Source organism: Stylophora pistillata, chromosome 14 (genome assembly GCF_964205215.1).
Source record: "Stylophora pistillata chromosome 14, jaStyPist1.2, whole genome shotgun sequence".
NCBI classification, from domain to species: domain Eukaryota; kingdom Metazoa; phylum Cnidaria; class Anthozoa; order Scleractinia; family Pocilloporidae; genus Stylophora; species Stylophora pistillata.
The window spans coordinates 11481241-11497377 of record NC_142532.1 but is presented as its reverse complement, the minus strand read 5'-3'; the positions used below and the strand labels follow the sequence as shown (position 1 = coordinate 11497377).

Below are 16137 nucleotides of genomic sequence, written 5' to 3'. Positions count from 1 at the left end.
TCATTAGCAATTTTTTTTGTCAATAAGTTACTCACAGACAGTTGATCTAAGTGTAGTAATCAGTATGGTGTAAATGGCCTTCATAGAAATTCACAGTCTTCGCACCTCATTTAAGGTGCGGTAATTCTGCCAACCAATGAAAGGCTACTTTGAACTCCCTGTGGAGTCTTGTGACAAAGAGGTCCATTAAAATTTTGGGAAAGGTCATCTTGCAACCCCACAGGAGAAAACCAGTGGATTGAACAAAGTCTAAAAAAAAATTCATCAAGAAAAGCAAAGAGACAAATTAAACTTACTACTATAGATGATTTCTCTATCTAAGAGAAAAAAAGAAACAAAATTTGGAAAATTTTGACCACATTTTGTAGACAGTAACCAAAATTCTGTTGGTACAAGTCATTTTATTTGAAACAACTTCAAACATGAAATCTTACATTAATGTATTTGAACAAAGAGTTTTTCCAAATGTGTGTTAATTTATGTTATGAGTCCTGATAGCCAGTGTTTCATCTTGTCAGTGAACTCTAGCTACTTCTCTCCGTTTCAATGACTAACCATATCTTATTTTTGAAAGAGAAACGTGTTAGATATTCACTGTGGGTAGTGCGTCCATGGTTTGATTTCTGTTGGAACATGTCAAAATATCATAAATTAAACAAAGTATTAAAGATTGGACTTCTAAACATTTTTAATAATCATAAATATTAACACTATAGTGCTTTAAACATCATCCCTGATCATTTTCAGGTGTTGATCATGCAGGGTGTACAGGTGTTTAACTAACCATTTGATGTCTTATTACAGATAATAAATACATTACCTCTACACAAGATGGATTGGTATTAGTAGATTTAACTGAGGATAAAAAAGTTATTATGCTAGATGCTGATACCAAGGTGATTATCAGATACTTGTGTTATAGTTGACATTAATTTAATCTTCATGTAGCCCTTCCTCAAGCTCAAAATGACAGCTTTGAAACTCTTTACAGTGGCCAATTTACATTATCAAAATTACCTTGTTACACTCTCCCACTGATGCAGCACCACAGTTTCATTTAAGGCTTAATTATCCCCTCTATAAGTTTACTTTCAGGTGAGTATTAATTCGATTGACAAAGGAGGAATTATAGTTGCCAATTTGAGGCAGAAATTTTTTGTATCCTTTTTTAGAGGGAATTAACTACTTTTCTCATACACAACTAGGAGCCATGCCAAGCCGACCATGCAGTCGGACCTTTATTATATCAACACAATGAACCATTAGGATTACAACACTAACAAAACAGCTAAAACTGAGCCTAGCTACAGAACACTGACCTGCACGAATAACTGGAGCTAAGGCACTACTTGAAATCCTATATCCCTAAAAACATATGGAGGGTGGGTGGGTTGGGAAGGTCAGGCAATGGCGGAAGGCAGCAAAACAACTGAACTGAACAGCGGAAAACCACACTTCTCACACACAACTGGGAGCCATGCCAAGCTGATCATGCAACAGTACAACGCAAAGAGTATGAAATTCGAAACAAAATTGTTCAAAAGCAACGACTCAAAACCGGTGAGCTGCACTGGTTGTAATATAAAGAAGTGTCCATCCTTAACTGATTTGGATACAAGGAGAAGCGAACTCAACGACTCCTTTACACAATTGTTCCTTGCTTTCTCACCTCGCCACCCCCCATGCCTCTGAAAAAGTCTGTCTGGCACACCCAGTGCAGCAGCTGTGGAAGCCCCTCCTGCACGCAACCTGTGATTTCCAAATTTTGCTGGGTGCAACCCTTCTTTGAGAAGCTCCTTCTTAAGAAGCTCGTTAGCACGACTATATGACATCTGCTCTCTCCTCAGATGGACTCCTTTCTTTGATGTCTGCACATGTTGAAACAATGGCGAGCCTTTAGCATGGTTTCCAACTGATAAGAACTTCTCCAAAACTGCAACAGGACATGGCCCGGGTGTAATGCAGCGGGCCACAAAAACCCATGATCCCTCACAGAACTGGTCATTCTTTCTCTTCTCCAGAAAAATGGCCACATGGGACTCCTCAAAATATAAACTGTCCACTCTCAAATGATGCAGGTCATTCCAACGGAGAAAACCAAAATAACCCAGGGTGAACAACACAGCCAAATGGATGTCAGCAACACTACCCTTCTCTAGGCGAGTGACAACTTTTTGTACTATGTCAGCAGACAAGGGGTCTTTACGCTTTGGAGGATGAGCAAGAATATGCTGGGCAGCCTCGACTGCCTGCTTCACCATAGAGTACTCGCTTGGTTCCGGGCAGCCACTTTTGCTATGGACCCAACTCACCCCATACACTGCTGTATTAACTGAGGACACTGAATGGGACTGCTGGATAATAGACACAATATAGAGAGTAAACACCACAGGGTCTGCAGGCAAATAAGGTGCACTGTGCTGCTCAGCCCATGACTTCCAGGACTTGTATGCACGAAGATAGGTTACAGCTGTTGAAGTGGCTCTATCCAGCACTAACACAGCTGATAGAAAACTTGCCAAACGCCTCAACTCTAGATCATCAAAACACCCCACTCCAAATTCTGCTGGAAGAGTAACCTCCCGTGAGATAGGCTGCACTGCTGCAACACAAGCAAATGACAACACATTCTATAAAAACAGAACATCACCCACAACAACAGAACAACACCACAACAACAACAGAACAACAGAACAACAGAACAACACCACAACAACAGAACAACACCCATTTTAGGACATCATAGACACCAGTGACAAAAAACATCTCAAATGCAACTCAGTCCATGACAGACTAAAATGCCATAACAGCTCAAGGGAGCCCATAACAGGCAGAGAAACCATAACAGTGGATCAGGAAAAACAAAAAAATTCCAGCACATACTGCAACACTGTAACAGCAGCAAAAAACATGACACCTGCCAGCAGAAAATTCCCATAACAGGCTGGTCACATAAGGAAAGCGGGTACACAGAACAGCCACAACCTGAGGCTGGCAAGGTTCCTGGGAGCATCCATGCTTCATGACCTTACAGGCTAAGACTCCAAAGACGCTAGGAGAGAACATGTGCACCACAAAAGCACAACTTCAAAGCCAGCAGACAAAAAGATGGCACGCCTGCAGTAAAGACGCAGCTTGCTGTTGCTCCTGGTATGAAAAGACCCTCATAACGTTGGATTCTTAGGGATGCTGTCACAAAACCATGCCAAGAACCATGCTTTGTGAAGAGAAGGGGCCACCAAGGTGCAGAAGGCCATTCTGGGACCAGGAGGGTTCCGTCTTCACGTCCGTTGCACATGTGGCGCAACACACGAGGCACCAGGGAAGGCAGAGGAAAGAGCCAATTTTAATCCCCTACCCACAACACAGTGAAAGCATCGACAGCTTTACAACCAGGATTGAGGAATCTGCTACAAAATCTGTCCAGCTGCTTAGTTTTCACACTGGCAAAGTGGTCAATGGTGTGAGGGCCCCAACAGCTATCCAAGCGAGCAAACCATGAGGGATCAAGCATATAATCGTTACAATCTTCAGTTCATGATAACTCATCAGACTCCCTATTAAGATCTCTGCTAATCCACTCTATAGTCAGGCGAATGTCAAATGACCGGCATAACTTGTAGATGTTCAGTGCCTCATTATGAAGGTCAACTTTGCGGCTTCCCGCAGAAAGAATGATTTCTGTGTTCCTATTGTCAGTCCTGTGCAGGACCTCTTTCCCTCTCAGCTGAGGAGCAAATGATTGCAAGACAAGGCTAGTAGCCCTAAGTTCCCTGAAGGTAGAGCTCATTTTACTCTCCTCAACTGACCAGTTCCTCACCGCTGACTGTCCTCCAAGTTGCACAGCAAATCCACCCCAGCCTGTGTCGCTGGCACCTGAGTAAGTCAAAACCTCAGGCTTTGGGCTAGACGACCAAATAGGATAGCCCGCATTATCAAAATTCTTCTGCCAGAAAAGAACTTCCCCCTGTGTCTCTGTAGATAACTGAAAAGGGCTGTCCCATTAAACTACATGCAGAATATCATGATAAAGACTCCGTGTCCACAGGCGTACTACTGGACCCAGCGCCAGACTCATAGAAGCCAGGAGTCCTGTAAAATGTGCTACCTTGAGGGCAGACACAACAAAACCATGATCTAGAACATCCTGTAGAACATGAAGAAAAGTATCCACCCTCTTCTGTGGAACTTGGAATGTACCCATTTGTAAATTCAAAACATAACCCAGCAACTCCCCTGACTGGACTGGTACCCATTGACTTTTCTCATCATTTGCTACAAAACCGCTACGTTGTACATCTTGCCTTACCAAATTAGAAACCCTCTAAGCTTCATGAAAATCAGAATCCGCACCTGCACCATCATCCAAATAAGTAAATATACGAATTCCTTGACTCCTCCATTGCTTTGTTAGGGCTTTCTGGATTTTCATAAAAACAAAGGACCCATGGAGAGACCAAAAGAAGAACGGTAAACTTGAAGTATTAACGGAACCATTAACCATCCAGGCGCAACCGAGGAATTTAGTATGCTCTGGAAAAATTTCCACATGGTGATAACCACTGGTGTAGTCAAACTTAAAGAACCAATCACCCTGATTGAACAAGTCAGCTGCAGTGCATATGTCTTCATATTTGAACTTGCATGATCTGAGATGTTGATTCGCAAAACGCAAATCCGCCTATGCTTTCCTGAACTGTTAGTAGCAACACCCAGTGGGTTACACACAAGTAGGTCTGCAGCATTAACTTCAGCCAAAGCACCTGACATTAGCAACTTAGAGATCTCTGAAGACACAAACTGCATATTACATAACGTACTATCATGATTGCAAAAAAAAAAAACTTCTTGGAAGGTAAATCTACAAATGGCAAACAATAACCTTCACAAATCACTTTCAGCAATCAGTTACTTGCTCCAATACTGTGCAAAAATCAATATTTTTTTATAAACGACCTTTAACAACAACACCACTATAAGCAACGTTCTCAAATATGGCACTTTCACTGGTAATATGCAAGGAATCCATTTCACATGAGAATAAACAATCGTCCATCCCACAAAAAGAAGCACTAATGGGCTGGCTGTTGGTAATTGGTTGAGGTCTGCCCAGCTGATCCTGCCCCGTTGAAAACATCGGCGGCATGGAAGTCTCTAGTGTAGTGACCTGGTTTGAAGCAACGGAAACAAACAGACTGCCCACCCATCATGAGACTGATTCTGTTTTCCTGCCACAAATGGCGATACCCCACTCGGGCTATTTCAGTTGAGGATAAGCCTCCTTTCCAAAGACCACAGAATTACTCCTTTAGGCCTTGTAACTTTAGAAGTAGAATTTCTTCTTTTCTCCTCCCTCGACTGCTTGCTCTCCTTGATGGTTTTCCGAATTTTCTTTTCGTCATCTGAGTCTCTAGCAAACAGATCGGCAGTATAACAAGAGACAGTGTCCCATCCATATTTCTTGGCAAGAAGAATATGCTTGTTTCACTCCACAAGTAAGTCCTTACCTTCTGTAAGTTTTCATGTACGTTCTTCATTGTCTTCAGCCCGGAGGGCCTCGTCAATCTTCTCCATTACATCCTTACTGAGCAAGTACTGCTTCCTGTTCCCGGCAAAACGAAACTCAGGATCTGCTGCACAAGGCTGCTGACTCTTATGTGACTGTGCCCTTTAACTCTTCCTGAACCCGCTAAAGTTCTGCTGCATTCTCCTGCTGTTGTTGTAGGAGCTTTTTGGCCCAGTCTGGAGGATTGGATGGCGATCGCGAGGGTGATTGCGAACAAGAATGATGGTGTGAAGCACAGGAAGATTCACCACCATGTTCCTCGCCAGTATCTCTCGAATGACTGCTTGGACCGTGGTTGTATGGCTGCAATCGTCTTACAGCATGAGATCTCGGGCGTGAGCTCTCCTTTGCCATCGAATGATAATTATAAAAAAGAACAATACAACCAGGACAAAGAGACCGTAAACAACTGCTCAGCAAAAAGAAGGTCAGGCAATGGCGAAAGGCAACAAAACAACTGAACTGAACCTTGAAATGCCATGTGACCTGGAGACCCCACACATACTTGAACCCATTCTCCCAGCTGCATGTGAGAAAAAAGTTTTCCGCTTCTTTCATCCCTCAGCCAGTGGAAAACCACACTTTTTCTGACACTGAAATAAAGTCTTATTTGTTATAATTATAATACATACAGGCTAGTCAGTATACTACTGGACATTTTTGGTCTCACTGCTTTGAATTCAGGGCTTTGTTCTACCCACAGTACTAAGCAAATTATAACATCCTAATTACAAGTGATATTTCTTTCTTCCCTTTGAACTTTGGTACTCCCTTCTTGAAGGACATAATAACAATCTTAGCTATGGTTTGTTATAGTCTTAGTTCCAGTCCATCAATGTGGGGTGGTTCTTTTTCTTTTAAGCAGTGTTTATTACCATTATGCCTGACTAAACTTGGAATTGCTTTTTCTTGCAATGTAAAAAGGTCTCTTTTTTATCAAAGCAACAACACTGAAGAGTGAAAACTTCAGTTGCAACAAAATTTTTAACCATCCAATAAAGTTTTGCCCGGAACTCACAACCCCTTTTCAAGTTTTTTACTTGATTGATGACTCTAGAGTTTCAACCTAACTTTGACAACCACCTTTCAAAAGGTTTGGGAAAGGCCCTTCACTTCCTTCTGTTATGTACAGTACCAGATCCCCAAAAGCTTGCCTTTCAGCCTTGTGCTCTTTCAAGTGAGCCAATTGAATGATGGTTTGGCGTTGGCAATGTTTTTTTTTCTTTTTCAAAGACCACATATTTCACAAGTGCTTTTTCTACTTGGAAGGAAATGATTTGCATGTAATTCAAACTTCATCTTGACCAGTGAGATTGATTTTCAAATATCATAGAATTCTTATTCGTATGTTCAACTTGAAGTATTGATTACCATTGATAATTAATACAAGACAAAAATAATTATTAAAATAATCTGAAAAATTTAAAACTAATTGTATTTTTTTACTGTACCATGATTTTTTTTAAACTCAACTTTGAGTTATTTGAATATGGGGGTTGTCCAAATCAACAGATTCCTAAGAATATATCTTTTTTTCCCCTTTTTAGGAAAAGTTGGGGATCTACAAACATTGGTTTTCACCTGACAGAAGATACATTCTTTATATTAAAGATCAAGTACATGTAAGTTAGACATCAGTTGACATGTGTATAAGTTAAGAAATGATCGTAATAACCTTAGATAATTAACCCTTTCCACCCTAACATCAGTATGCATACTCTCCATTCTGTTCTTTATACATTTCCTTAGTAAGGAGAAACTGTTTAGCAATCAAGGGCTTCTATAGTTGGTGATCATTTCCTCTATTTTCATGACCATCATGTGTGATTCAGGGCTGATATTGTAAGGAGAAATTAGATGCTAATCACTCTTGAGATCAAAGGGTTAAGTACCACATTGGTACAGTTACATATTAAGCTATACCTCTTCAGCTAACAGTTATTGTAAAAGAGGAGGATTTTTATTGATGTTCTGACTTTGTTGTTGTAACACTTTTTTTTTTTCCCTTTTTTAGCAATATAGATATTCCTTTTTTGCAGAGTATTATATATATGATCTTGTGACAGGGTATGTATTGCTTTCCTGAAGTTTTAATTAGCTGAAAAGCCCTCATTGATAATTAACTTTACAATGAGTACAGGATGTTGCTAGACTTAAATCTATAGGCACCCATCAACACTTTCTTTATGGTGTTGGCTGTAAAGTCTAACTTTTAATATATGTTATCTGCAGAGTAGTTATCCAAATTGATCCTGGAAAGGGAGAAGATGCAAAGAAAATACAATATGCCACATGGGATGAGAGTGGAAGTAGTTTGGTACAGTGATTAATTTGGTATTTGTTACCTAGACTGCAGAACAACTTTCTCCAAGTGCTTTTGATCATATATTTTGGCGTGTGGTAGTCAATTTTTATCAATATTTACCCTCCCCTTCCTTTAAAAATTTCTCAAATAGTAGCAAATGTTTTATTAATAAGTAGTTTATATTCATTTACATATTATATTTATATTCATTCATTATATTCTTCTGGCATAAATCAAGATTACATGGTACTTACGAAAACCTAACATATAGGAAATATAAATGAAACTAAACAGAGGATGGGATGGATCATTTTCACTCAAAACTGGCCAATTCGTGCATAAATGTATCAAATGGGGAAAAACATGCCTCCTTGCATGCATTTTATTTGTTAATTGGAAAGTTAAGGTTCCTATAATTTTTACAACTTTGGTTCAGATTTCTATGGAATGTGGTCCGATTAACTGATTTATAGACCCAGTTTATCTTGTGTTTGTTTGAAAATTATGAAGAATTTCCTAATCTCTTGGCATTGTTGAAGAGGTTTATTCGTATAGAACAGCTCATGGATGTGGCCTTGAAAATGGGGAATTTGAGTGTTTTTGAAAGGTACCCAAAGGATACCCAAAAGTAAGTTTTATTGTTAATATGGTGTTAGATCACCCCGCAAGCTGCATTTAATATCTCATTTCAGGCATTTGTGTACAAAAATGACATTTTCTACAAGGAGTCACCCAAATCAGCTGTCAAGCGGCTGACTGATAGTGGTGTGGTAAACAAGATCTTTAATGGAATCCCAGATTGGGTGTATCAAGGTTTGTGACTGTCACTATCACTACTTTATCAGAAAACAAAACTCATGCCAAAAGGCCTTATCCCATTATATTTTATACAGTAATAGAGCAATTGATACTGGGCTCTACAAGTGTAGCATATCCATGTTAATTGCCCAGTATCATGGATTTGCTCAAGTTAGAAGGAATCATCATGCTTAAGAGATCTGTTGTCAGTTGATATTTATCATTCCAAGATATTGCAAACAGCACTATTTTGCATGCCATAGCCTTTTTCAACAACAGTCATGTAACTAAAGGTACTAAGTCAATTTCAAGACCCTTGCCAGTGTCTCCCTGCCTGATGTGTTTAAACCCCAGGTACATCAGCAGGTTGGAAACAATTACTGATATTTGAGGCTTTCATTATTTTCTCAGTTAAAAGTGCTTGACAGTTCTTTTCAGTTAAGTCTGATGGCTGGTTTTAGTTATGCATTGTCTGACTCACTGCTTAGTTCACTTTTTAAAGTGCTTCGAATTCTCCAACATTTTCTCAGTTAAGTTGGTTCCTCCAATTAAACATTTGGTTATTTTTCTTTTTTACAGAGGAGGTGCTTAACTCTGACCATGCCCTGTACTTCTCCCCTAAGGCTACGTTCATAGCATTTATTCAGTTTGATGATACTAAAGTGAATTGGTACCAGTTTCCTTGGTATGGCGATAAGGGAAATTCATATACCTCAATACGAAAAATTGCATATCCCAAACCAGGATTTTCAAACCCAACAGTGACTGTGAATGTGATTCACCCGGAGACTGGGAACACGGTGTCATTGTTGGAACCTGTTGATTTCCGGAAAATGTAAGTATGTGTACAGATTTGAAGAGCAAGTTATTTTCTACAGTCTCCTTTATTTATACTTGTATGCATCATTCATTGACTAAGGGTTAGATCAAGATGGCTAAATATTGGCCAAGTTCTTTTACTGCTATTTTTATATTAAGTCAAAATTAAGGTTCATAAAAAAATGTAAGGGTCAAAGTGATGCCATCCTAACTGGAAAGGCTTTGACATCTAAATGACAAAACAGCATACAGTCAAGCCTCAGTTGGACCTTGATTATCCAGACTAATTGCCTCTCTGGTACCAATTTTTCACAAAAATTAATTAGCCACATTTGAGAACTGTAACAACTCTGAGATGATTAACATGGAACTTGCTCATATGTTATCAATGTTTGATCAAGAAAACAGGTGTCTAGAATGGTCAAACTTTATAATGAGCAAGGGGTTATGATTGTGATGACGTATCACCAAATTTGTTTTTCAGTGACAGCGTGGCAGAAGCCAGAAAGGTGAATTGGAAATCAGATATCGATGTTGTCCTTTTAGGGGATCCTCTGTACTCAACAATAGTTAAAGTAAATGAGATACTGAATGATGCCAACCAATTTACTATTTTTGTTTCATTCCCAGTGATCATTATGTCATTAACATTGCATGGGCTTCAGAAACAGCTGTAATTGTGACCTGGCTTAACAGAGACCAGAATAAAGCTGTGCTTCACATGTGTAACCTGGAGCAGACATCTACTTCTCCTTATCTACGTTCCATCTGTGAAGAGGTAATCTTCAAACAACTGTTAGATGCCAGTAACTTTTACTTGTGTTGCATGATTGTAAGCATTTGAAGGGACGTTTACCTAATACAGACTCATTGCTTTCTGAAGTTGAACATGTGATGTTTGAAGAATTCATTTAGCCCATTTTTTCCATGTTTGCTTGTTTTTAACACAGTTTTAATTATGTTGTTTAGTATGCTAATGTATTCGGACATTTTTTTCATGTTTCCAAGAAAAAAAGACTTTTGGAAAAACTGTTTTTACTGCTTCATTGTGTTCACCATCAAGCGAACAACAGGCCTTTTATTTGATATACTTCATCAATCACTTTGTATCTGTGAATGCTGAATTTTATTCCAAGCAAAAAAGTTACTTGTAATCAATGAAGCTAACAGTGACAAGAAGGGTCTGTGGAAACTGCTAAGACAGAAGAAAACAAACCCAAATTAACATGTACACTATAGCTATCAGAGGGAAGAAAACTCTCAGAGGGGATATGGTTACAAACCACAAACCTCTTCTTAAGGGGTACAGTATTGTCAATTGTTATATTAATGAAACTCTTTGTTTAATTTAGAACTCTGTCATTACAGTGCAGAATGGTTGGGTGGATGATAAGGTATTTTTTCTTGTAGCAAGTTATTCTCTGTGCCTTTCAGAAATTCTCTGATTATTATTTATAATTAATACTTATATGGTATAGGGTCTTACCTGCACCCTTCATTTTTAAAATATGACCGTTTATGTCAATGATAAGATTGACCTTGGATTTATTTCAAACCTCTTTCAGTACCAAACTCCTTATTTCTCCAAAGATGGATCTTACTTTATTACAAAATGGCCATTCTCACAAGGTGGTGCAGGAAAATTTATTCATCTTGCAAAGATAGGGACAAAGGTTTGTTTTGCAGTCAAGAGAGCTGATTACTTGAGGTTATGGAAAAATCACAGTACATTTCACTAGGTCATTTATATTATTTTCAGTGATAGAGTGAATGCCCTTAGCTTCCTTATAATAAAATTATAGTAGTTTGCTTACTGGACTCAAAATTGAAAAACTGGGGCCAAAATGGTGGGCAGACTCTTGTATTTGTGTGGTCCTTTCTTTAGCAAAACACTTACCCTTCACAGCTTTAATTAGGAAAACAATTAGTTATTGATCAGCTGTTTGGGTAAACAAGACAGAATGGTTGGTAAAACCGAGGGAAACCTACAATGGACCCAAGTTACATCCAGGCTGAGGTAGTAGCAAAACTCTGCACCACAGTTGTTCAAATGCGTGATTTTTCACATTTGATATCCTTGCAGTGCTTTAAAAGTGAACAAAACATTCAGGGTAATAATTAATAGTGTATTTCAGATAAAACAAGTCCTAGTACATGGTTGGCAAGCCTTTGATTTGGAGTGAGGCTGAAGGTGACCTTGTTGTGATAGACCAGCATCTATTTAGCATGATAACAAAGTAATTTACATTTGAAAAGCAGCAACATCTGTATCATAACAAAGTCACCCTTAGCCTCACTCCCGTTCAAAGGCTTGGCAACCAAGCATGCAACTGTAAAATGGACTATTGTTCCAAGGGTGGATATTGCTATCCACTGGTGAATTCCCTTAATGGTTGATCTAGCGCAGTTTGTTTTCTTAACTCTTAACCAGTGGTTAGCAAATTTTTATCTGTTGCCATGGATAGTGTTATCTGCTTTTTAAACAACTGGGTTGAGATGGTTAGTTGTTTCCAACTTTTTTACTATCAGACCTTAGTCACTGTATAAATGATCATTCAACCTCCACTGGTGAGGTCTTACTTGTGGGTTGTCATTTCGTTGAAATGTTTTTTTTGCTTTATAATTCAGATGGTTTTTGTGATTTCAGGGGAAAACAAATCCTGTAGCAGTAACAAGTGGAGCTTGGGAAGTAGTGACCATTCTTGCTCATGATGACAAAAATGAGATAATGTTAGTACAATTAATTGGAGTTATTATTAAGTTTTATAATTTATCCAAATGTGCTTCATAGAGTACAAATAATGCGTAAGATGAGTACAATTATCAAGTGATATTTGTACTCCAAAAATATCCACAAAATTCACCCGCACTGAAATAACAATTTGGTGTGTTGGATAATAAATCTCTTACTAAATGTTTTGTTATGTAGTATCGCTGAGTATTTTTACTTGCCCTAGGGGCTCATCAAAATATGGCACAACTCATAAAAATAGTCAGCAATACTACTCAACAAAATGTCATATAAGATATGTATATATTTTAGAAAATCAGTAACTCTGCTTTTAGAATCTGTGGTAACTTGAAAAACATTTTCCATGATATGAATTAGAGATAATGATCAATCAGTTTTGCTGTAAGGATTATTTATGTCTCACACCATTATGATTATACTTTCTTGCAGCTCTTGAATTATTTGTATCATCATTTTTACTGCTCTTATATGAAATAACTAAATTTTGTTCATAAATATTCCATCCATTTACTAACAAAATGTTCCTCATCAGATTTGATAACATAATGATGGTGATGTTGAAAAGGCTTTATCAACTTTTACATTTTCAATCACCAAACTGAACGTAAACCTCCTTTTTAGTTAAAAGTGATTCTGCAAACAATGATGTGACAATAACCACTTATTTGATAACTTCCACTGTAAATGGAAGGTCTTAACTGCGTTTTACTTCTGCCATCTTAAGTTATAAGGATCAACAACATATTAGTGCATTACTTTATGAATTATCAACCCACCAACACTTCCCATTGACTGACTGACAAGATTAACCTCCTTACCTTTGTACCTCCCAGTACCTCCTTGTAATGGTGCATGAAATTTTAACCTTTGAGGCAAGCAAAACGTTCTTGACTTATAGATACTTCAGTGCAACCAAGGAATCACCAACTCAGCGTCATATCTACAGGTCTGTTAACACTTCTAAATTGCTTAATGTCATTTATTTGGGCAGAGACCAGTGTCAACCTTTCATATGTATACATACAATAGCTAGGTAACTTGCAATGTGCTCACAAGTGTGGCTAGTTTGTGAGTAAAAGCACCATTGAGTTCAAAGAAAAATCCCTCCTATTGAAGTTCTTTCAATCATCAACTGGCCATTGGTGACCAACTCCCCAGCTTGGATTTCACAGGAAATTAGAGGTGCCATGATGTAAAAGTTTTACACTGAATCCAGGTTGTTTTTTGTCTCATATGTATAGGGGTTTAGCCCTTTGGTTACACTCAATTTAGCATATTTTGGAACTTATTTGATCAATTAAAGTTTGTCTGAAGGAGAAAGTTTAGTGAGGGTGATATCTGATAGTTACAATATATTTGGAAAAAGCAGGAATGTAGCACTCCCAGTCAATTCTCAATTCTGATGTCTTCTTTCCAAATAAAGCAACCAGTTCCAAAGTATTTGACACCATGGCACTAAGAGTGGTGGCAACTTGGATAGTTAACAACTATTCACTGAAGTGGAGGTGGTTAGTGGTGGATATTTACTGAGCCGCGAAGCAGCAAGGTAAATTTGCACCGCTAACCACCAACACTGAGGTGAATAGTTGTTTTAGTATATACTAAAACAGTGAGATAATATACACCACCGTCGTTAATTTGAGTGATGTCTTCACTTGTCACAGATGCAAACCGGGACGCCATTTTTCCTGAGTTGCTCGGAGGTAAATAACAAAGGATATTCGGAGTTTGACTAGCCAATCAGAGCGCGCTTTAAACGTTATCCACTCTTTTAGTATATACTAATTGAAAATATTTATCGCGGGCCTAGAACTTTCTTCTTCATATTGTTACAATGAGTGTAATTTTGTGCTGTCCACCATTGCCTATTATTCTGTTATAATTCTCTGGCTTTTAACTTTGTTTCTTGTTTCCTTGGTTGAATTTGCAGTGTGAAAATAACATCAGGAGAGCTTTCCTGCTTGACTTGTAATCTAGCCACAGTGATAAGTAAGAGGCTACTAATAGTAGTTAAAAGACCATCCTTGCTTAAGTAGCCTTGCATGCCTGTATTTTTGTCTTGAATGAAGTGTGCCATTTGGCCTTTCCCCCCAAAAATTAATAATACTTTTCAACTGCATGAAATTTATGCAATGCATTTTAATTGAAAAATAGACCCTTTTTATATGAAAAACAAATTATTGGATGAGTTTGAGTATGATATCATGATATCTTGTGGCCAATTTCCTCAAGAAGGCTTTTCAGAGCCTATAATTTATAGCATGTGAAAGGATTTGAAACAAGTCTCAAGTTATTAACCATCTCCATCAGAGGAGATAGGGAAGTGATGAAGTAGAAAATGCAGCAGTATTTTATTCCCTGTCTTCAGCAGGACAGAATATATAAGATCTTGCAGGTAGCTACTCACCTTTTCTGAACAGTGACCTGTGTTGGGGTTCTTTTCTGCTGACTATGGGAAAATAGTTTTGGAATGTGTCCTTCATTTATGAATGTTTCTCAATCAGAGTCTTAATTTTTTGCTTTAGAGGGAAACAAGTGCTCCTATTACAGTGCAAGTTTTAGCCTTGGTGGTAGCTGGTATATCTTGTACTGCCGAGGTAATTTCCTAATATCCTGTAAATGCATGGGTTCCCATTGGCAGTGTAGCACAAGTCATGTGGCTTGCATGCTAACTCATTTCTCGGGGTCCCACTGTTGTATGGTAAATGAGAGCCTGTTCATAAGAGCAGGTTTTGAGCATTGTTTTGGATATTATTAGGTGTTTGAATGGTTAAATTTGTAGAGTTGGATAAATTATTATGCATTTTGTTAAAGATAAGAAGGAAATGTTGTCTCCTGACACCACTCACTGTGAATGAGACATCATCATTTGAATTTAAGCAATTTATAAGCCAAGGATTCATTCAGAAAATTGATTGAAATCACTTTCATCTCTTCTCTTTTTCTCTGCCAATAACCTCGGTTATTTAGACCTAGTCACACTGTTAAATTGAACTTAAGTTATTGTCAAATTTAATTAACCCTTTTTCTCCCTTGTTATTCATGCATTTTTATTTTCTTTTTGACATTCCTTCAATTGGTTTTTAGGACCAGGAATACCAGAAGTAACTCTCCGAAGCACAAACATTGATAAAGGTGAATTTAGACACATTGTGGTTAAATGCCTGCGTTTCAATAGCTTCCTATGCACCAGGATAGTCTTGCATGTAAAATAGTGTTCAAGGCATGTCTTTGTCAAGACATTCTTGCAAGCATTAACTATTAACAGAACCTTTCTGTTATTCTTGGCTCGTGTGTGTCCAGGGTGGGTCATAAAAAGTTACTGGATGTGATTCCTCTGAGAACAACAAAGTAACTAATATAAGGCAGTGACTGTGTGACTGATTTCATTATTGATACTTTTTAACCCTTTGCACCATAACATCAGTCTCCATATTGTCTCCACTCTTTTTTCTATATAATTATTTCTTTTCTTATTAACCATGAGAACTTGGTTAATAATCAAAGGATTGCTCTAAGGCAAAATTAGATGCTGATCACTCTTAGGGTTAAAGCTAGGGTGAAGCAATCTTAAGAGTGGAAAGCAAAAAAAAAATTCAAGTTAAGGTCATGGTAAGTTGCAAACTCAAACTAGTACAAATCATTTTGTGATCACATACTCTTGAACACAACTTTGCATTTAGTAAACACAGCATCAGTTTGCCCAGATCTTTGCTGGGTGTTATTTATTTCTAAGTGTCATTGATAAGGGTATTTTTTAGGATTTTTATCAGCATAAAATGTGCTTTCTTTTGACTATTGACTGGGTTAGTTCAGAAGATGGAATAATCGCTTTGCTGACAACTTTTGGTGACATTTGCCTCAGTTTGTGGTTCAGTAAACCACCAAGTGAAGGAG

General features: G+C 38.0%; 1 protein-coding gene and 1 pseudogene across 3 annotated transcripts in view; one reads left to right on the top strand and one right to left on the bottom strand.

The window, feature by feature from the left end:
- The window catches only part of LOC111334397 (prolyl endopeptidase FAP), a 38867-nt gene that overhangs the window by 15067 nt on the left and 7663 nt on the right, over positions 1 to 16137 (top strand). For all 3 annotated transcript variants that reach the window (XM_022940117.2, XM_088745490.1, XM_088745491.1), the window contains 14 exons: positions 805 to 896; positions 7114 to 7188; positions 7581 to 7633; positions 7799 to 7883; positions 8564 to 8684; positions 9249 to 9504; positions 10119 to 10266; positions 10841 to 10882; positions 11054 to 11161; positions 12136 to 12218; positions 13139 to 13186; positions 14171 to 14229; positions 14766 to 14837; positions 15328 to 15375. In XM_022940117.2, the coding sequence (XP_022795852.2) occupies positions 805 to 896; positions 7114 to 7188; positions 7581 to 7633; positions 7799 to 7883; positions 8564 to 8684; positions 9249 to 9504; positions 10119 to 10266; positions 10841 to 10882; positions 11054 to 11161; positions 12136 to 12218; positions 13139 to 13186; positions 14171 to 14229; positions 14766 to 14837; positions 15328 to 15375 (1290 nt within the window). The remainder of the gene's footprint in view (positions 1 to 804; positions 897 to 7113; positions 7189 to 7580; positions 7634 to 7798; positions 7884 to 8563; positions 8685 to 9248; positions 9505 to 10118; positions 10267 to 10840; positions 10883 to 11053; positions 11162 to 12135; positions 12219 to 13138; positions 13187 to 14170; positions 14230 to 14765; positions 14838 to 15327; positions 15376 to 16137) is intronic.
- LOC148716549 (uncharacterized) lies at positions 1401 to 5029 on the bottom strand (annotated as a pseudogene).